This window comes from Pseudonaja textilis, chromosome 2 (assembly GCF_049901715.1).
Source record: "Pseudonaja textilis isolate UNSWEBS1 chromosome 2, rPseTex1.2, whole genome shotgun sequence".
NCBI lineage: Eukaryota > Metazoa > Chordata > Lepidosauria > Squamata > Elapidae > Pseudonaja > Pseudonaja textilis.
Window position 1 is genome coordinate 230934414 of NC_141991.1, and position 22153 is coordinate 230956566.

Below are 22153 nucleotides of genomic sequence, written 5' to 3' on the forward strand. Positions count from 1 at the left end.
TGAAACTTACATTATGTTTACAAATGGATCAGAGTGATTGGGCTGGATTCAAACCATTTTTAAGATTACTGTCGGAATCAACAGCAGAAATATTTACAGGCAATTCCTTTACCCACCTTTAATTGATGCTTTGGCTACTGGATGAAGTACTTCATAATTTTTGTATGAGCAGACCCAGCTGTCATTTGGTACAGAGGTGAATATATAAGCTGCAGGGAAGGTCTCAAATGCCATTTCACCACCTATTTTGAGAGTGCTGTTTGTAAATGTAAACCCCATAGGTAAGAACAAATTTTTAAATTACTGTTTTGTATAGAAAGATACCACTACATTCTTCTGGGTATCTTTAACAGAGAATATCATGAATAGATGCTTCAGTAGGGGAGCTGTTAAAGTTGATAGGTGACATGGGGTGACTTTTATTTGCTAGAAGGAGTGTAAGTTTAAAACAATTAACTTAAACAATTCATCCATTAAAACTTTGTTTAAAGTCCTCCTGTCTAATTGTCAATGAATAATGCATATTCAGGATTGTGCCTGGGTGTATGTTTTACAGATCTAGTTTTTAAATAGGCTGTAAATTAAAGATAGAGTACATGTTTTGCATATAGAAGGTCTTGGCATCTCCGGATTGCAAGATTCTTGTATGAAACTCTGGAGAATCTCTGTAAACAGTACTGAACATGATGGGCTGGCTTGGTATGCAACAGTATTCCATGTTCCTATTATGTTTACTTAAGGACATTTTATGCTCTAGGTAGCCAGATTTATATGCAGCCCGAAAGTTGGAATGCAGAATGTGTGTATTTTTTTTTTTTTACTGCTGCTGTTTTAAAGAAAGGAAACAGGTTTAATGGAGTTGCTTACTAGTAAATTCTCTAGTACATCCTAACCTAATGTATTCACAATTTACAGATTTATCCTATTAATAAAAGCAACATAACCAAAATATAAAATATAAAATGTATTGAGATTCATTAAAACATATTACTGTTCTGAAAATAATGATAGATTTAGCCCAGGTTTCCCTGTTTATCAGTCATTATTGAAGTGAACAAGAATTCTTAATAAATCTCTGATCTGCCTTTCAATACTCACACTATTATAAGAAAGTCTTTCTTAAGCTCACTGCTCCTCCAGCCTCCCCCACCCATCTGAAGCATCCCACAATCCTTACCTCACCATACTGTCTCTCTGCTAGAGAGAGATACTGACCACATATTGACTCTCTGCTTGGATTTTGTCTCTGGGGGCTAGCTGAAAAAGATTTGAAGATTTGAGCTCCATTCCTACAAGAGGAGTTCAACACTCCTACTCTTAACCATTGCCAGGTCTTGTTAAGGTGATTTTTTAATTTAAAGGTAAAGGTTTTCCCTGTCCAGTCGTAGGTGAGTTTGGCTTATCTCCATTTCTTAGTGGAGGGAGCCACCATTATCTGAAGACATTTCCAGGGTCATATGGCCAGCATAACTGTACGCAGAGTGCATGAATTGAATTGAATTATTTATTGGCCAAGTTATCTTCCCTCTGAAGCGGTACCTATTTATCTACTCGCATTTGCATGTTTTTGAATTGCTAAATGACCAGGAGCTGAAGCAAGTAACGGGAACTCATCCTGTCACACAACTCTCAGATCTCAAACTAAGGCTGTCAATTTTTCAGCCAACAAGACCAGCATCTTAACTGTTGAGCCAATATGTCTCCCTTGTTTTAATGGACTGGCCATCTAATACTTTGACCAGCCATGTTTCTTTTCTGTTCCTTCTTTCGTCTTTCTTATAAGCCAGTTTGGTCTTCAATGCATCTTCTTCACTGTCCTTCAGGTATTCTTCCAATGCCCTTTTTTCTTCTTTAATTTTGTGGTGTACTTGCAACAATTTCATTCCTATTTAGTTTTCTTGGTAAATAGATTCAGTTAAGATTGCTGTGTGAATGAAGAGCCCAATTCACCATTATTTTTCTGGTCTTCTAACAGGGCTTGTAGTTCTGCTAAAGTCCAATCCAATATTATAACAGATAATCAGAGTTGGAAGGGACCTTGTAAGTCATCTACTTCAATCCCCTGCCCAAGCGGGAAACCTTACACCATTTCTGACAAATGGCAGTCCAATCTCTTCATGAAAGTCTCAAGTGATGACGCTCCCACAACTTCCGAGGGCAAGCTGTTCCATTGGTTGAATGTTCTCACTGTCAGAAAGTTTCTTCTTATTTCTAGGTTAAATCTCTCCTTGTTCAGTTTCCATCCATTATTCCTTGTCTGGCCGACAGGCACTTTAGAAAATAGCTTGAGCCCCTTCTCTCTGTGGCAGTCCCTCAAATATTGGAACACTACTATCATGTCTCCTCTGGTCCTTCTCTTCACTAGACTCGCCATGCCCAGTTCCTGTAACCGTTCTTTCATATATTTTAGTCTCCAGTCCCCTAATCATCCTGGTTGCTCTTCTCTGTACTTTTTCTAGAGTCTCAACATCTTTTTTATAATGTGGTGACTAAAACTGGGTGTAGTACTCTAGGTGTGGTCTTATTAAGGCTTTATAGAGTGGTATTAGTACCTCACTGGATCTCGATTGTTTCCCTCTGTTAATGCAATTTAGGATTGCATTAGCTTTTTTGGCTGCTCCTGCACACTGCTGGCTCATATTTAACTGGTTGTCTACTAAGACTCCAAGATCCCTCTCACAGTTATTGCTATTGAGCCTGGTTTTACCCAGTCTATATGTATACTTTTGGTTTTTCTTGCCTAAGTGTAGGACTTTACTTTTCTCTACATTGAATTTTATTTTGTTAGATACAGCCCAGTGTTCTAGTCTGTCAAGATCCATCTGGATCTTGAGCCTATCTTCTTGGGTGTTAGCTATTCCTGTCAGCTTAGTATCATCTGCAAATTTGGTAAGTTCCCCTTCTATTCCCTCATCTTAGTCGTTAATTGAAGAGTACTGGGCCTAAGACGGAGTCGTGGTGCTATCTACTCCACCTTTTTCTATCTTACTAAGAAGTAGATTGTGGTTTACTTTGTTGAATGCCTTGCTGAAATCTAAATATATTCCAATTGTGTATTTTATGACTGGCATTGCACAGGTGTTTTGATATTTGAAGATGATGATATTTCCTCCACAGAGTTTGGACTTTAAGATCTTCATTCTTCCAATACATCTATAAATAAAAAGTTGATATTATAACTCTATTAGGAATTTTATTGTACCAAAAGAAGTTAAGAGACATATTTTTATTTTATTTTTTCCCTCACTTCACTATCTCTATCCTCTATCCAAGTCTGTTGTTCTTCAGAAAATGGATCTGTGATTGTACTGAAAGAGTTTGATTTGAAAACTGCAGGATGGAGACTCAGGTGCTTTATAAATAGCATTGAAACTAACAAATAATATAAGTAGAACAGTTCATTATTGTTTTGTTTTCATTCCTCAGTACAATTTGCTAGCCCTATAACCTGAGAATTTCATAAAGGAAATACTAGTACAAATGCTCAAGCAATCCAAATGCTAATTGTTTAAGTGTGAGTTTGTTCCTTGTTGTTTTTGACTTCCATCTGGTGGACACTGTATTGTATTGCAACAAATGTTTCATTTACAAATGTTCGAAATGCAGTTTCTCAATCCAAATTTGTTGATTCAAAACTAATAGCGAGATTGTCCAGGGTTTGACTTAGGAAGGAACACCTCTCATCTCTTATTAAGATTTCAGAATTTTATTTATTATACAATGTTATGAGCTGTTTGATTCTTTACTATATTATATCAAAATGAAAATATAATCTGGACCCTAGACAGGGTGGCAGAAACACCTAAACATTTTGTCATGTTGATTTGGTCAGGAAGAAACCCTTGAAGAGCACTAGCTTGTCAATAACTAGGAAAAGGACCAGCCAAGCCAAGCATGAGAAGATTCAAAGCTCACTTGAAGAAAGAATCAGATAGTAGCAATAATAGTAAGGGGATGTTTGCCTATCAGAATTGGGCTTCTTTGGGGCTATTGAAGAGTTGTTATCATCACATCAAGTGAGCAGTTCTGATACAGATACAGATAATCAGAGTTGGAAGGGACTTTGTAGGTCATCTAGTCCAACCCCCCCGCCCAAGCAGGAGACCCTACACCATTTCTGACAAATGGCAGTCCAATCTCTTCTTGAAAGTCTCAACTGATGGCGCTCCCACAACTTCCGAGGGCAAGCTGTTCCATTGGTTAATTGTTCTCACTGTCAGAAAGTTTCTCCTTGTTTCCAGGTTAAATCTCTCCTTGTTCAGTTTCTATCCATTATTTCTTGTCTGGCCTACAGGAGCTTTAGAAAATAGCTTGAACCCTTCCTCCCTGTGGCAGCCCCTCAAATATTGGAAGACCACTATCATGTCTCCCCTGGTCCTTCTCTTTACTAGACTAGCCAAGCCCAGTTCCTGCAACCGTTCATTGTATGTTTTAGCCTCCAGTCCCATAATCATCCTGGTTGCTCTTCTCTGTACTTTTTCTAGAATCTCAACATCTTTTTTATAATGTGGTGACCAAAACTGGATGCAGTACTCTAGGTGTGGTCTTACTAAGGCTTTATAGAGTGGTATTAGTACTTCCCTTGATCTTGATTTTATCCCTCTGTTAATACAATTTAGGATTGCATTAGCTTTTTTGGCGGCTGCTGCACACTGCTGGCTCATATTTAGCTGGTTGTCCATTAAGACTCCAAGATCCCTCTCACAATTACTGCTATTGAGCCTGGTTTCACCCAGTCTATATGTGTACTTTTGGTTTTTCTTGCCTAAATGTAGGACTTTACTTTTCTCTATATTATTCAGACAGATTATCTAACCTAATGGAAAGCAGCTTCTGGGCATAAGTGCAGCGTTGCCTTCACTGATTGCGTAAAGGTCTCCAAATTTGCATTCATATCTTTTGGAATTGAAATGTTTCCAGATGGTTGCCTCTGAACAATATCCACCCAAATATATTAGGCAGCCCTTTTCTCTTTTCCCACTTGAATGGTTTTCTGTTGGAAGAAAAAAATAAGGCCAAAAATAGATGTGAGAAGATAATGAGTTAGAAAGAGTGGACAGTATTGTCATCTGGGCTCCTAATAAAAGACTGAAGCAGGATGGTTGCACAATAAAACATCACCTAAAAGTTATCTTAGTTTTCAAGAACAGTAGGGAACATGGTCTTCCTTTTTTCTCCTCACTTTGAAATTAAAAATGGGTCAGAAAGTTTAGAGCTTTTTAATTTTTTTCTATGGTGCTAGAAAGAACTGCTGTCATAATGATAAATTGTGTTGATGCTCATTGAATCTTGCAGCTGCTGGGGCTTTATGTTATGATATGGAAAAGAACAGGATAAAGTTGTGCAAATCAGTCAGGAGACAAGTTCAGCATCATGGGTTTTATGGGTAGGATTGGTTTTGCAGATGGTTTCATAATGCTGTAATTAATGAAGAAAGGCACTTATCTAAGTTACCCTCTGACATATAAATGTTATATGTAAAGACAATATTCTTTTGTAGGGAATGGAAACTTTCCATTTAATTTAAACAAAAAGAAAAACAAATTTCAAAGTTTGACACATTTAACCAGTGCAAAAAAAAGTAAAATCAAGGCTATAGGGGCCAACAACTTACAAAATCTTGCAACCGGGCCAATGAGATAACTGTAACCATACTATTGCAATTAAGCCAAATTTACTTCTTTTCATATTAAAATTTGTGGAGAAGGAAATTATTCCATTTTCTCCTGTATTCTGTTACTTTCTTCTGTCACTATATTTCCCTTGCTTTAACTCCTTTATCCATTTGAAAACAAGCTTCAAAAAAGGAAGAAGTTTTATATAACCAAAATATTCCTTGAGTTTTCTAATCTTGTGCTCTCTAGATAAACTAGATTTAATCTCTCATCATGCTTGACCACAAGATGGAAATCTTGAAGTTGAACCAAATGTCACCAAGTCATTTAAAGTTGTCCTTGGTAGTAATTGTGTGGGGTTGATTAGGTTTTACATTGCATTAAATATACTCTTACTTCCTTGCAGTTTCGACGTAGACAATGGCACCTCATCGGGACGGAGTCCCTTGGATCCCATGACAAGCCCTGGATCAGGGCTAATTCTCCAGGCAAATTTTGTTCACAGTCAACGCAGAGAATCCTTTCTCTACCGATCAGATAGCGACTATGACCTGTCGCCAAAGTCTATGTCCAGGAATTCCTCTATTGCCAGTGATATGTAAGTATTTTGAGCTTTTTCAATCAATTTTTTTTTTCAGATGAGAGAATGATTAATATGTAGAAAATGTAAGGCATTATAATTCATGAATGGAAATTTCACAGGAGCACATTTAAATTGTGTATTTGGAGAATATTAATAGTAAGAATTGTTGAATTCTGAAACAAGTTTTAAAGGACATAGATTATGACCCACAGAAGAAAAAGTAACTAATAACTTTGTTGTAGGAATTCTGTTGCAACCTCTTCAGGAGGCAAGGAAATTCTTTACTGCAATTTTATTAGTTAGTCAGGATTTGATGTTGACAAGATCTTCATGGGTTACCATGTTATTTTAATTAAAATAATTAGACTTCCTGAATCTGCCTAAGCTTCCTTATTTTCAACATAGCTAATACAACTTTACTAATTATAAAATATAAAATTTTATATTGAACAGTGTCAAATCATATTGATTGCCCATGAACAAATAATAGCAAAAATAGACTAATTCCTCTTGAACTTAAAGTAAAAGGAAACTGCATAGGTTTGGTTTTTTTTACTTCTTTTGAGGCAGAATGATACTTTTACAGATTACCTTAGATCTTTACCTTCGTGGTTATTAAGTTCCCTTTTGGGAAATTTCCTTCAAGCCTCTTCCCATCTTCATAGATACCCAGTCCCTTTCTACTCCTTGTTTAAAACAATAGTTGGTTTTGGAAGCCTTGTTGCTTAGATTTTGTGGAAAACTGATCCAAGGTACCTCTTGTTTGCTTTCTAAACTCCATTTTTAATTTTGAACATTAGTATTGGATTTCTTTTTTAGTTGCCTCCCAAATATGTTTTTCCTCCCCCCCCCATCTTCCTTTTTTTGATCCATTTCCTTCACTTTCTTCTTTACTTTTCCATTTTAAATACTCAAGCTGACATTGTAACAATAAAAGTAACACTTTGCCAGGTAGAACACTGTATTCAAGAGAAGAAAATATAATACCGACAGATACTTCCTGCAATACCTCCTGCTCCACCCATGCATTATTTGTTTTATACTATTTTAATTAATCAATCTGAAATTTGCATGCTCAGTTGGAATTCATTGGAAATGTGTCATGCGCTCATAAAAAAAAAAGTTGAACTGTGGACAGGAGTAGAAAAAAGCATCCTAGAATGCTGGAGCTAATAGCATGAACTAGTTTTGCAATCAGCCCAAGGCACTATATGGTCTTTTTTTTTTTTTTTTTTTGAGTAGGCAATTGTTCTGTGGCGTGTGTTGAACTGACTTGGCTGATCATTAAAATTAAGCAGTCAGATCTGGTTTGCATTTGGAAAAGAACTACAGAGGAGTTCCATGGCTGTAGGCTAGAAAAAAGTTGAGGAAAATTTTCCTGGAAGAAGGCTGTGGCAGATGATTTCTATATTGCTGCCAGAAAACTATATAGAGTTGGCTATTAATTCATCAGAATCCAGCTCAACTGAAAAGATGTTCGCTTCTTACTCTCATGGCAGCCATTGCTAAGAGTGCCATACAATGCTGCCCACGTTCTCGATGTTTCACCGGTTTCAAATCTTGTACTTGACTATGTATTGACTATGAATTAAGCATACATATGAATAAGAATTCTTTTGTTTTTATTTGAAAAATTTTGATTTTGCTTACTTGATACATTTGCTTCCATATGCAACACACACACACACACACACACACACAAACAAAATTCTAGAAACAGAAATTATAGATGTGAAGAATAGAGAAAATGGAGGGGGAAACCCTTCTTTTGAGCTAACAAGTTTGCTAATAATGGCTGAATGAGGTTTTTCCTGTCTTCTTCAGCTATAACCTTAAAGCAATGTTCACACACATTAAAGATGCCAAGATTGAGAAAGCTGCCTTAAAGAATAATAACCTTTTCTCATATTTAGAAATTTGCTAAAGTATTTCTGTTTAATGCAGTGCATTTGACATTTGCTTTCTCTCCAAAATGCTCATTATTTCCTGAGTTGCTAGCAAAATCTGAAGTGTTTTTTGCTAAGTAACATAGAAGGGTAAAATTTCTTTTTTTTACTTTGTTTAATTGTGATTCACTATGGGGAAAAAAGAATGGAGGCAATTTTATATACCTACAACTCCTGTTATATACAGGACAAAAATAAGTTTGTTCGGCAGTAAGTTATATCAATATATCTGGCAAGGAATCAGATTCAACTGCATTTAAATTTGAACGAGTAAGGCCCTTGGACCTTAAGAAATAACATTTGCAACAAAATTCTACATTTTTTTTCCTAAGCTGATCACATTGATAATAATTTGAGCAAAGGATTCAGTAAATGCTTAACATATTTGTAGCAAGGAACAGCTGGCCCTTTAAATAACAATCTGCCCTTAGGTTTTGAGAAGGAGTCATGTGACCCCTGAGAACCAATAGAAGAAAAGCAGAGGTTTTATTTTATTTTTTATTTTTTTTGGCAGCAAGAGTTGGAATATTTTGCAGTTGGCTGGAATCCCAGATGACGGAGGTTACTTCAGGCAAGACTAGAAACTCAGGAGTTGTTTCGTTGAAGGCTAGAAACACATTAGGGTTTTTCTATATTTTATTTTATTTTTAATTATGCACTACTTGTCTGGAACTTTATCTTTCTTTGACATCTTGATTTTTTTTTCTGTTAGTGAAAGATTGGCTAAGCAAGTTATTTTCAAAATTTTGTTGGGTTTCCCTTCCTGTAATCTACTTAGACCTAGGTTTGGATCAAGATTTCCCCTTAAATCCTCTCCTGGTTCCCCAGATGGCTGGAGGAGAAGGGAGAACACTGTTCGTTTGTTTGTTTATCAAATATGTACAAGATAACAAGTATAAGTCTGAACATAAACAAGAACAAAGGGAGTAAATACAGATAAATGCAGACAGTACGACAGGGACGGTAGGCATGCTGGTGTGCTTATGCACGCCCCCTTTAAGGACCTCTTAGGAATGGGATGTGGTCCACGGTAGACAGTTTGAGGTTGAAGCTGTGAGGGGTTGAAGCTGTAACAACGGAGTCGGGTAGGGCATTCCAGGCGTTGACCACTCTGTTGCTAAAGTTGTATTTTCTGCAATCAAGTTTGAAATGGTTTACCTTGAGTTTGTATCGGTTGTTTGCCCATGTATTGTTGTGATATAACAAACTTTATAATAAAGGAGTGGTGACTGCAAGGGGACCAACTTTTTATCACTATTTACCTCCAAGCACAAGTTACATCAGGACCAAAGCATCACAGAAGAAGAAGGCTATAGGGATTCTCAGTGATCCAGGTCATGGTTGTCCCAAGAGTGCTTTTTCAAGAGGCAACTGGACGTTCTTTGTTTTTCCTTGAAGATGTTTTGCTTCTCATCCAAGAAGCTTCTTCAGTTCTGACTCTGACACCGTCATAACTGAAGAAGTTCCTTTGATGACCAGCAAAATGTCTTCAACGGAAAGTAAAGAAAATCCAGCTGCCTCTTGAAAAAGCACATTTGGGACATGGAGAAAGGGGCTTCTTTGAGTCTGAGGGCATCTTCATTATTACAATGTTATACTGTTTTTTTCAATAATACTAGTTTTTCTTTACCTTGTTATGGTGATTATAGAGTTAGACAAGCTTCTGTAACATGTTTCTGCCTGCTTAATACAAAGAGAGACTGTTCTGGGCTCTGGTTTTTAGTTCTAGTTTGATCATAGTAGGATGTTCTCCCCACCCCCCACCCCAATCAATCCTACCAACTGCAGTTATCTTATTCTCATTTTTATTGTATTTGTGTCTGTACCCTCAAGTCAGCCATGGTTCCTTGCAAGTCCTTGAAGGTTTTTTGGTAAGATTTCAGATGTGATTTCCCATTGCCTGTTTCCTAGGCATGAGAGAAAATGATTAACCCAAGATCACCAAGCCAATAGTGTTGTCATCTGCGTACCTCGAATTATTTATAGTTCTTCCCCCAATCTTCATTCCAACATCAGGCAGCTCCAGATCTAAATTTCTCATGATCACTTCAGCATACAGATTGAATAAAATGGTAATAAAATACATCTCTGTCTAATTTCCTTACTGATCCTGAACCAAACTGTATCGCCATAAAGTGTTCTCAGTGTTGCCTCCTGATCACTGTACATTGATCTGAGAACTTGGGACACCAAGATTCCCCCTCCCTCTCTCTCCCCCCTCTCCTCCTCTCTCCGTCTCTTTCTCCCTCCCTTGCACACTCTCTCCCTCTCCCTCCCTCTCTCTCTCACTGGCATACACACTAGATAGAGAGAGACAGACAGACAGACACAGACAGACAGACAGACAGACAGACAGATAGAACAAGAACATTATTTTGGTTGATAGCCATAGTTGTGATTTTTTCAGTGAATAAGTGCAAATCCCTACAGAGGAAAAAAAAAGTAATAAACATAAATGCAATCAATATATCATAATCAAATACTTATTTCATGTAGAAATAGATCCCAATGACATGAAAACATTTTATTCCTAGGAGAAAGTTCATAAAATTGCAGCCCAGGCTGCCAAGCTCTTTCTTTTTAAGAACATTGCTTTATGATTCAGTCTGTTCTACTTTTTAAAAAATGGTCAAGTATTGTCTATAGTAAAAAAAAAAAAAACACCAAACATTTAAATTCAGCAGTAATTGGAATTATAAATCAGTTCCAATAAATCAGATTCAGCTGTAGGTTCAGGTTGCCAAATTATTCTTCCTCCCATCAGTAGATGTAACAACCAAATTAGGGAATTTTCCTCTATGAATATTGCACATAGTGTTCCAACTGGGAATCCCTGATTGTGTTTTGTTTGGTGTAAATGTCCAGAGAGAAAATCTCCAGTTTCTCTTGCTGGTCTCCTAAGAAACCAGAATCTGAAGTAGTGAGTTTGGAGCTTGGTAATTGTTCTGAGTTATTGGGTACCACATTTGTCAAGCTGCATTACAAAGCCTGATTATTTGTTTTCACTTTTTTAAAAACATGTCAGTTTAAGACAGGAACCAGTCACTTTCTATATTGCAGGTAGTCCTCAACTTACGACAGTTCTTTTTTAATGACTGTTCCAAGTTACAATGGCACTGAAAAATGTGACTCATGACCTTTTTTCACAGTTATGAATTTGCAGCATGATCCTGTGATCAGAATTCAGATGCTTGGTAACTGAAAACTGATTCATACTTATTGTCACGCCCCTGTCAGAATCTGATTTGGAGGGGGAGGCCGAGCAGATGACAGGGAGTGGGGGAGTGTGGCTCCGTTGGCTGTAGAAGAAACTGGGGAAGGGTGAAGTCTGGCTGGGCAGAGCAGGGGAGAGGGAAAGCGAGGGAGAGGGAATTCGGAGGAAGACCAGGCCCCTCCCCTCTTCATCCTAGGTCACGCAGGAAAGAACAGAGAAAGGAGCAACGTGAGTTGCGTGGCTTACAGGGGAGGAAAGGGCCCTAATTCCCTTCATTAGCTGCAGCTGGGCACACAGTGTTTAAAAAGGGAAGCTGTGTGAAGCAAGTTGTTTGGAGCAACTTGTGAATTATCTGGTATCATGGAGGCTTATCTGTGTTCCTGGCATCTTCCCAACTGTGTGTTTTTGGCTGTGCTTTCAAGTCTGCAATTCCTTCTCCTGCCCTGTGAAGTTAATTACTGCAGCATGGTTTGTTTGGATTTTTAGTTACAGTTTGTATGTACTTTGTTTTCGGACTGAATTTCCTCCACTTAAAGACTGTTCCTGGGAGAGTTTTTCTCCAACCGAAGGTAACCTGGACATTGGGGGCAAAGTTGGAGATAGTAAAGGGAGTCTTCTTGCCTATTTGACTGTTTTGCCTTTATGCCATGCCCTGGGTCATCACACTTATGACCATTGCTGCATCCCAAGGCCATGTAATCACCTTTTGCAACCTTCTGACAAGCAAAGTCAACAGGGAAGCCAGATGCATTTAACAAACTGGTTACTAACTTACACAGTTGTAAAATGGGACAAAACTCATTTAACAAATGTCTCACTTAACAACAGAAATTTTGGGCTCAATTGTCCTTGTAAATCATGGACTACCTGTATCATCTCTTTGTTTAATATAAATTCATACCTTCATGTGTTAACTTTCACATAAAATTAAACACATGAAAACATTTGGGCTGCATAGAAAATTATTTTACTATAGTCAAAATTGTGATAATCTCTTGCTCTTTTCCTTCACTTGCCAAGACAAATAACCCTGATTCTAATATGACAGTATGATGTGGGTATGGTTACTGGTAGGTAATACTATGGACATGTAAATGAGTAGAAAAGTTTTACTGAGTTTTTATTAATCCACAAAATAATTCCTTATCTGCAGTAGTTGGTTCAATTTTTATAAAGTGTTCTCTATTAGCAATAGTTAATTCAGTTGCTTTCGGTGCTAAAAAGGGCTTGCCCTCTCCAATTAAAAAGTAATTGTGAATTCCATAGTCTTCTCCTAATTCTACTGCTATACATGGTGAGAAAACAGATTTGGAATTCATACTGATCTCCTTATATAGTTGTAGCTTCTTTCCAATTGAAGTGAATTTGGTATTATAGATGCTTAGAAATGACTAAATTACAACTGTTTTATAATTTATGATGCATCTGACAATAAAGGTGGAAAGAGAAAGGAACTTATGGTGAGGCTGATGAAAATAACATATAAAATAGTGATGATTTTGAACTGTAATATAGAAGGGGATTTTAAAATATGTTACGTACTAAATTCAGTATTGATTTATGTTCTGTGTTTTGTTTTCTAGACATGGAGATGACTTGATTGTGACACCGTTTGCTCAGGTAAGTACCACATATTATAGTGTTTCCCCCAAAATAATACTCTGTCTTATATTTTTTTTCCACCAAAAAGGCACCAGATCTTATTTTCGGGGGATGTCATCCACTGACTAGCCTCACTTGTGCGTGTCACCCCCAGCCTCCTTTTTGCTGTCATAGGCCTTCAGGATCTTCTTTTGTAGCCAGCAAGACTTTCCTGAAGGCCTCTGCAGCTGATAACAGAACTCCAGATTGATCTGGAGCTTTCTTATCAGCTACAGAGGCCTTCAGGAAAGCCTTGCTATCCTTGATGGCTGCAGAAGAAATGGGCCAGCAACACAGGTGTCGGGGTGCGTGAGGCCTGGCTACAACTCTCCAAAGGTAAGTAGTAGGGCAGCTCCACCTCCACCCTAGCTTAATTTTTACTAGTACACTCTGGAGTGGATGGGACCTTAATTAGGGCTTGTTTTGGGGGTAGGGTTTATATTGGGTGTACATGTAAGAAATCAAGCTAGCACTTATGTTCAGGATAGGTCATATTTTCAGGGAAACAGGGTATATAGCTGGATAAAAAAAGAAAGAATCTCTATTTTCAGTTTCAGGCTTCCAATTATAGCACTAGAAGAATTATAATCCCAGCTATGGCATAATCTTAACTGGCAAAAGAAAAGAAAGAAATGTTATTTTTACTTGTATTATTTGTTTGTTGAAGTCATAATCTGTCATTAGTCAGACACCATATAACACCTCGATAGTGCCAGACACATCTGAGTGATGATTGCAAAGGCACACTGCTTGATAAAAGTTCTCAAGACAGATGTTCAGGACTCAAAGCCAGCCTATTAATCTGGTGACTATAGATATCCTAAGCAGTTGTATTTGTTAATATTTCTCCTAGCGGGTATCAGTTAGGACACTAGAATGGTAACTATTTCTCTTTAAGCATATAAAGAGTTATTCTCAAACATTCATGCCAGAGTGTTATCAACAAAACAGGATTGAATGGATTTATTAGAAAATGTCCTTATTTCATTTAGCTACCAAATATTTAAAAGGTTTTTACTGCATAAATATTTTATTTTTATGATAATTTGGACAGTAGCACAAAAAAATTATTGGCAAAATTTTGTCATTTGAGAGAAGAGGAATAGGAGTTGCTTTCTAGGAAATTTAGTTTTCCCTAAGACAAAGTCTATTTTTTGAAAACAAATAATGAATTGGTGTTTTATAGTAAGGAAGAGATCACTAAAACTATCACCCTAGTATCATTGTAGTGTGTATGCATTTCAAAATAATTAGCAAACACTTAAGGCAGACACACAAAAATCCTGAAAAGATTAATAACTTTGGTTTCTCTTCAGATCACCCAATAACCTGTTTAGGAAGCCACCTGTTCAGAAAGCTGTCTGTTTATTGTTGTCAAATAAATCACGGCAAGAAAAGCATCATACCTGAAGAATTTGATAGTAAATTTTTATGCACTTTGTTTGCCACAGGTGCTTGCCAGTTTACGTACTGTACGGAACAATTTTGCTGCATTAACCAACCTTCAGGATCGAGCACCTAGCAAGTAAGTGTGGGCTTTTTCTGTTTCCTACCAAGTTTGTTTTTACTTAAATGCACCTTTTACATTGCATAAGTTCTCCTTTATGTAAGTGAGCTTAAACACAACAATGTAAAACAAAGATGGGCTTCATTTAACACAAGGCCTGAAGGAGCCCTCCAAATTCTACTTGTTTTGGCATCTCTAAATGCAATTGCTGAAAATAAGCAGCATGGCTTCTGACTGTTTTGAGAGGGGAAATCCAATATAAACGACAGTTATTTTACAAAAGAGAGAAAGAAAGAAACAAGTCCCATCTGCGGAAAATGAGGAAAGTTCCAACATTCCTTGTGTGTATGATATGACCATACTTACTTCAAATGTTGAAAGTTCATAATATGTGGAAGGCATCAGTTGCTCAATATTCCCAGACGCCGGGGGGTGAGGGGAGAGACGACTTGTATAATCTAAAACCAGGGGTGGGATTCTACCAGTTTGCACCTTTTCTCTAGAACCGGTTGTTAACATTCTAAGCAATTCGGAGAACTGGTTGTTAGAAGAAATTACTGGCCTAATCCTGTAAGGAAAGCAGGAAGGAAACATTCTGGTGTTGCTTACAGAAACTGCCTCTCCATTAACCCTTATTACATTCTTGGCAGGACTAGACTTCCTGTCTCTGGAACTTCTCTGGAGTTTTTTTTCCCCTCCTTTGCTGGTACTATGCTTGTGTGGAGTGACCATTGAAAAAAAGTGACTTATGACCGTTTTTCACACTTACGACTGTTGCAGCATCCCCACAGTCATGAGAAGCCAGGCGAGGAGATGCGTGCCTCGATGTGAGTGATACTGAGTTGGCCAAGCCCAGCCAATAACATGACCACCAAGCCATGTCCACTCAGTCACATGACCACCAAGCCACGCCCACCAACTAAGCCATGCCCACAGAACCGGTTGTTAAAAAATTGAATCCCACCCCTGCATCAAGCCATGTATTTTCTATGTTGCATTAAGTATGGCCTTTATATTATTAATTCTTTCTGTGTTTTTAATTATTAAAAAGAAATATCTCAGTCTGTCCCAAGATCATCTAATAATAAATACATGATTTCATGCTTATGACTTTTATTTTTTTGACTCTCTCTCTCCCTTCTTCCCCAGACGGTCACCAATGTGTAACCAACCATCTATCAACAAAGCAACCATAACAGGTAAGATATCTTAAAACAGTCACACTAATTTAATAAGGTGATGTTACTATCTTGTGAATATATCACACTTTGCATAATCTGTTCCTGATGTATACTTTATAAAGTCCTTTAAAAGTCCATAACAGTCTTTATAGCTCATATAAGTATATAAATAGAATTTCTGCTTGATCTGAAATCTATCTTCCAGTTTCCCAAGTTTTTGTTTTTTGTTCATTCAAGCTACTTTGTGTAGTTTTCATGAGCTTTATTGCTATGAGGAAGTTGCCCTTACTATTGTTTTCCCTCTACACATCTCTCCAGCTCTCTGTAGTTGAAAAAAAGGAGCAACGGGGGATTTCCTTCATAATACATTTAATATGGATTTGATACAGACATGAAAATATCTGTTTCTTCCTGTTTGAATAAAAAGAAAGCAATATTTTTTTAAAAAAAAATCAGTGATAATGGTTGAAAAAATTCAGAACATGGATCAATCTTTAATATCCTTATTGTAAATGAAGGCCAGCCTGTCCAACACTCAGCATATTTGTACTTCCTGGGGCCCATTGGGTCAGGAATGACTTTCACTTCTCGGCTATTGACTTATGCACTCAAATTTAAAAGTGTTTTTTCCAGGGGTGGGATCCAACCGGTTTAACTACCAGTTCGGTGATTTACGATTTGCTTCCCTGCACGCTGCGCAAGCATGTAAATCTTTGTCAGCTTGCTGCCTGGACAGCTGAGCAGTGCATTTTTTTCCTGCTTTTTCAACCTCAGCTGCCATGCAAGGCATGGCAGCTGAGGTTAAAAAAGCAGGAAATAAAGATCAGGTAAGAAACTGGGTGGGTGGGTGGGCAAAAACATCAGCAGACATAGAACCGGTTCCATGTCTGCTGCTCTTCAGAGCTACCGGTTCTACAGAGTTGGACAGAACCGATAGAATCCCACCCCTGGTTTTTTCCCACCATTTCGATTTTTTTTTTTAGCATTGTACAATGGTGCTGGATAAAAATATTTTGTGTATTTTTAAATGAATTGCTGTTCCTTATTAAAAGTTGCTGGGGAATCCAGTGATACCAGAATGGGAAACCTGAATATGGAACTAGAGTATTTTAGCCAGAGTTGGATAACATACAACAAAGAGGTTCTAAACATAACGAAGTGTACTGTTGGATGCAGGTTAAGCTTTCAGCATGTAGTAGTGGTTGCAATCATTTTTGGCAGGAACATCAAATTTATTGGTAACCATTTTCCTGATGGAAGGAATGAGGAATATTGCAATCAGTCCCCATGGTTTGAAGGGCATATATGCAGTAACTTGCTATGTTTCTGAATGCATACAAATATTGTTGGGGAAACATGTTATTTTAGCCATGCTGCAGCCTGCATATAAAGCTGTCATCCTATTGTATCTGAGCAAATCTGCTACCTGTATTGCATGCTTCCAGAGAACGCCTACATATATCGCCCTGAGTTCCTTTGGGGAATACAGGTGGGATGTAAATAAAGCACAGTAATTCGTCTGTTAATGTATGCCCAGGCTTGCTGCTCCAGGGGACTTTCCCATTCTCTTAGGAAAGAGGAAAACCAGTCTTTACATGCATAGAATTTTAGGTGAAATGAACAGAGAGGGCTATACTGGGAAGTTTCATGTGTGTGTCATACTTATTTTCTCTTCCCAGAAGGGACTGTTAAATCATATCATGGGAAAGTTAGCACTGATTTAAAGCTAAGCATTAAACACCATTGCTACTACAAAAAGCAAAGTAAGCTCATTTTCACTTCTGTGAAATATAATGCAGATAGAATGGGTTGACTGTAAGTTTTTGTTCTTCCTTTTACTTGGTGGCACATTACATTTTTATTGATCTAAGAGCAAAACTGGGCACTTAAATGAATAACTTGAATTTAAAGAAAAAGAAAATGCAGATACAAGTTGGGAGAAAAGGAAGGAAAACATATGTATAGAGAAATGTTAGCTGTTTCCCTGTTCAAGATTGAGTCCCTGAGCCTGCAATTTACTTTTTTTAAAGCCATCTTGTAATTGCTAATTCTTGGAGCCCACACCATTAGAAAATGTATAGCTATAATGAAGTTGATGCAAAATCAGTGTTAAAGATGACTTAGTACTTATCCCAATCAAAACCTCAGATGTATGGATGTGACTTACTTGAAACGGTACTTTTCTGTACTCACTGCTTTATATTACATGATAAGCATGTGCAATATGACTTGAGGACATGCTAATGAAGATGAAGTTTCATTACAGATAAACATTTATAGAGTAAAATGCAACTACTAAAATACGAGATATTCATGTATGCAGGTGTTAAGGTTTTGTGGACTTGATGTAGCCACTTGTAAGTTTAAGCCTGCTATTGATCCTATCTATCCTGATCTATCTATTGATCCTGTTTTGAGAACAATGATACTATTTATTTCCTTACTTTTCTGCTCTTAATTTTACATCACTTGGTTTCTTTTATTAATAGGGATGCTCTTCCTTTCTAACAATTAACTGCTTTTTCTTTTGCCATTTCCTTCCGTCTTCTCATAATACTGTAATTATTTATCCAGAGTGTGTTGAATACGTATTCCTATCAGCACTCCTCACAATTAATATCCAACAGTTTGAGTTAATCTGCACAGCTATCTGAAAGTTGAGGAGTATTTCAATTCTGACAGAACAGCATTATAACCAAAAAGTCCCATTAAAATACCTTACGTGAGCAAAATCAGAAAGTGAAAGATTATTATGTAGTAAATATATCTCAAAATATATATGGAAATAATTGATGACAAGACATGTGGTGTTGTAAGCCTTCAGGTTAGTAGAAATCCATTCTGTAATTCAGAAATGAGAATATTGATTTTATGCTGGAATGAGGAGAGAGTCTAGTCTTATGACAATGCAGCATTCTTCACAAGAATATGTTTATAGATTGCCAATATTTAATTTTTTATCAAGGGAGAAAAGATTTTGGGTAATTGTGAGGAAGCCAGAATAATTTTAACATTAAAAAAAGATTAATTTTGTGCTTATTCAGCTCTTGCAATTTATTTCTGCACATTAAATGCAGATAATGTATTTAAAGTCAACTAATCTTATGCTAGGGCAACTCCGAAACCATTAGTTATATGTCTCCAGTCCCCACTTATGTTTTCCAGAGCATCCCCAGATTGTATAGCTAATTATCAGCACTGCGCTTTTACTGCTTTGAGTCGTTTTAAGTTTGAAAATAGATTGATTAACCATAACACACCTATTTTGAAGATTTAATTATTTAAGATTCTAAAAAGAGCTGGGATGTTTTGATCCCATTCTTCCAGTAACAGTCTCTAATTATCAGGCATACCGCTTATGATCCTCAGAGGCCAGTGTAATAAAAAGGTAGCTTTGAGTTTGTTTGTTTTTTTAAAAAAAAAACTCCACATTGTTTAAAAGCTCACCCAGGGTATAAGAAATACCAATACTTTTCTTTCTCTAATAGCAATTACTAAGATGTCAGGATCCCACTGGTTCTGAGGTTCATTATTATTCCTTAAAACTAAATACCATCTTAAAATTTACTCCTTGTATTAATCCAGCATTTTTGCAACAGTAGCCTACAGTAGGCTTCAACACTATGAATGTATGTTTCATAATAACCATAATGATTAGAAAAGGGTTGCTAATTTAAAAGCTGTTTAACAGTACAGTATAATCCTGTGAAATCCTACTCAGAAGTAAGTCACATGATATTTACTTTGGCTTACACTCAGGAAAATATTAATAAAGCTGAAGATTGAAAAGAAAGTTGAAGCAAAACACTGGATGAGCGTAAGCATGGAATTTCCTCTGGAAGCAGCATGTGGGAGTCTGAACCTAATATTTCTCTTCTTGTAAGAAATTTTCTGACAACTTTCTCAGATCTGAGATTTAAACTCCAAACGATAGGGTTTGCTTTTTTCCATGGATCGGTCGAGATCCAGCTAGCTGAACAAACATAAAGCTGACCCAAACATTTAAGAGGTACCAAAGGTACAATTTCGTTTCCCTACCTCTAATCATAACATTATATTTGATGTTACAATCGTTACCATAACAGCAGATTTTACAGCACCAGCACAGAGTTTCCGGGCAGGGTATATAAACCCCTGGTAATGTGGCAATACAAGGTTTATAAAGACAAGCCAAGACAATAATAATTTTCCAGACCACCTTAGCTGGTTTGAAATTTGGCTCCAGATTCCTTTCTCATAGTGTTGCCAAAGGTGTTGAAGTGCTGACAATTCAACTTGTGTTCGTGGTAAAAAGTTTCACACTTAGTGGTCTTGCGGAACAGAGAACCTTCTTTGATAGCTTTGGGATATTTTTTTTTTAAAGGAATGAGTTTCAGTTTGCCATGTACTTAATGCTTAGTGCAAGTATTAGCGATCTCAGGTTCCAAACAGTTGAGGCATTCATAGTAGACTTGATAGCCCAAGTCATGGCCTCAGTCCATAGTTCAAGATGTGCAAAGCTTCTGTATAAAATGTTGAGGTTTTCAATGCTACAATTTTTTCTCAATGTTGCATGTAAACTCAACGTTCCTCATATTTTTGAAAAGGCTATTAGAAAAGAACTGCTTCATCTCAAAACTTCAGGAAGATCTGTAATTAGAATTCTCTGTGTGTGAAAGGAAGAGAGAGAGAGAGAATGAGAGAGTGAGAGAATTAATATAAGAGGTGTATGTTAAGCCTATCCATGGTACAACTGCCTCACATTGTTGTCACGTATTATGTGGAAAACAGGCCCATCAATACCTTCTGCTGTATTTGCTATATCACCCAAAGATAGGGATGTTTTGTCATTGATGTAAAAATTGAATTATGTTACACAAACAAAACAAAGCCACATAATTCACAATAATTATAGTATAAGTTTTGTTCTTAAATTGGCATCTTAAAGTTGTAAATTTTCAAGTACCTCCCAATAGCAGGAAGTTTTTCCATTCTATGGAAATATTTAAGAAAATTATTTAAGAATCATTATTTCAGAATAATGAAATCATCGTTTACAAACTTTTAGAACATTGCTAGGATCTACAAATATTACTGTCAAAAACATTGTTCTATGATATGTTTAAAAAAATTTCCATGGGACCACCAGCCATACCTGCTGATAAGAGGCTTGAATGTTGAGTGAGATGGCCAATTAAAGCTAATTCTTCTTTATATTTAAACACACTTAATATTTAATATATATGCAACTTTACATGATAAAAATACAGTATCCGGCCAAAATGCATATTTCTTTAGTCTGCTGTAAAATATATATGTTGGTAGAGACATATAAATAATTCTATTGGTAAATGAATAGATTCTTTATGAACATGTTCTTAATGGACAAATAAGTTCTTAGACATGTATTGTAGCATGTATAATTGCTATTCCAAACTTACTGTCCTGCTCTTGCCCTGTCTTCCTTTTCCCACATTCTAGTTTTTAAGCTGATATTAATTGCATAGCATGAAAGACATCTTTCTACCATCCTGTGCCCAGCTTGTTTATATTGTGCATGTTTTTTTTTAAATTTTACCAATTTTTCTACAGTGCTCTCCAGCCCAAAAGGTGTTTTCCCTTTGAATGAGTCATAGTTTAGGTGCACTGAAGCACACTTATTAAATTAGGCCTTCGGTATATGTAAAACATTGGATACAGTCCAACCAAAGTTAAGCACTTTTAAGCCTCATTGACTCTCAATGGGCGATTAAATAGTCTTTCAACAGGAGTCATTTCTTCAAAGCAATGAGCTTTTTAAATATCTAATCTTAGCTGGATTCTGGCCATTTTTGCACTAAAGAAAGCATTTGAAGGCTTAAGATTTCACTAAAGCTGCAATCTTGTACACATTTACCTGGAAGCAAACCTTATGGAATAAAAAAAACATCAGAGCAGTTTGCTCCTATCCAGTCCATAGGTGTGTTTATATTCTTATTCAAAAACTTCATAATTGGCCCTTGATAACATTATACTTTTAATTTAAAGCCTAACAGAATTGGGTACAATATATTGTTAATACTGCATTCTAGTCTGCCAAAGACTTTCCAATCTATGACAGAAAATGCAAGAGGAAAGTCATCCATTGGCTTGTTTTACCAATATAGAAGAGAAATTACTTGTCAGGTAAGATTTTCTGCATCTGTCCATCTCAGTAATCCAGAATGATGCCATGTGTATTGTAGAGCTCCAGATGAAAGTTATATTTCCACACACTATTCACCTCTAGAAAAATACTTCTGATAAAGGAATTTGAGTAGATGGTTAATTCATCTAGATTAAAAATTTTTTGCATTGACTAGTAGTTATTCTCCAGCATTTCAGACAAATATTTATCTTTCTTAATCGAACTGGGATATTCAAGAGATTTTTTTTATATTCCAAGCCTGCTATTCAGCTACCAATTTTCTAATCTTAACCTACAACCGAATGGCACTCGTTACAATAT

General features: G+C 36.7%; 1 protein-coding gene across 10 annotated transcripts in view; it reads left to right on the forward strand.

Annotated features, from left to right (window-relative positions):
* PDE4D (phosphodiesterase 4D) overlaps window positions 1-22153 on the forward strand; it is a 697708-nt gene that overhangs the window by 579267 nt on the left and 96288 nt on the right. For all 10 annotated transcript variants that reach the window (XM_087927250.1, XM_087927253.1, XM_087927251.1 and 7 more), the window contains 4 exons: window positions 6022-6213; window positions 12942-12978; window positions 14451-14524; window positions 15656-15705. In XM_087927250.1, coding sequence (XP_087783376.1) covers window positions 6022-6213; window positions 12942-12978; window positions 14451-14524; window positions 15656-15705 — 353 coding nt within the window. The remainder of the gene's footprint in view (window positions 1-6021; window positions 6214-12941; window positions 12979-14450; window positions 14525-15655; window positions 15706-22153) is intronic.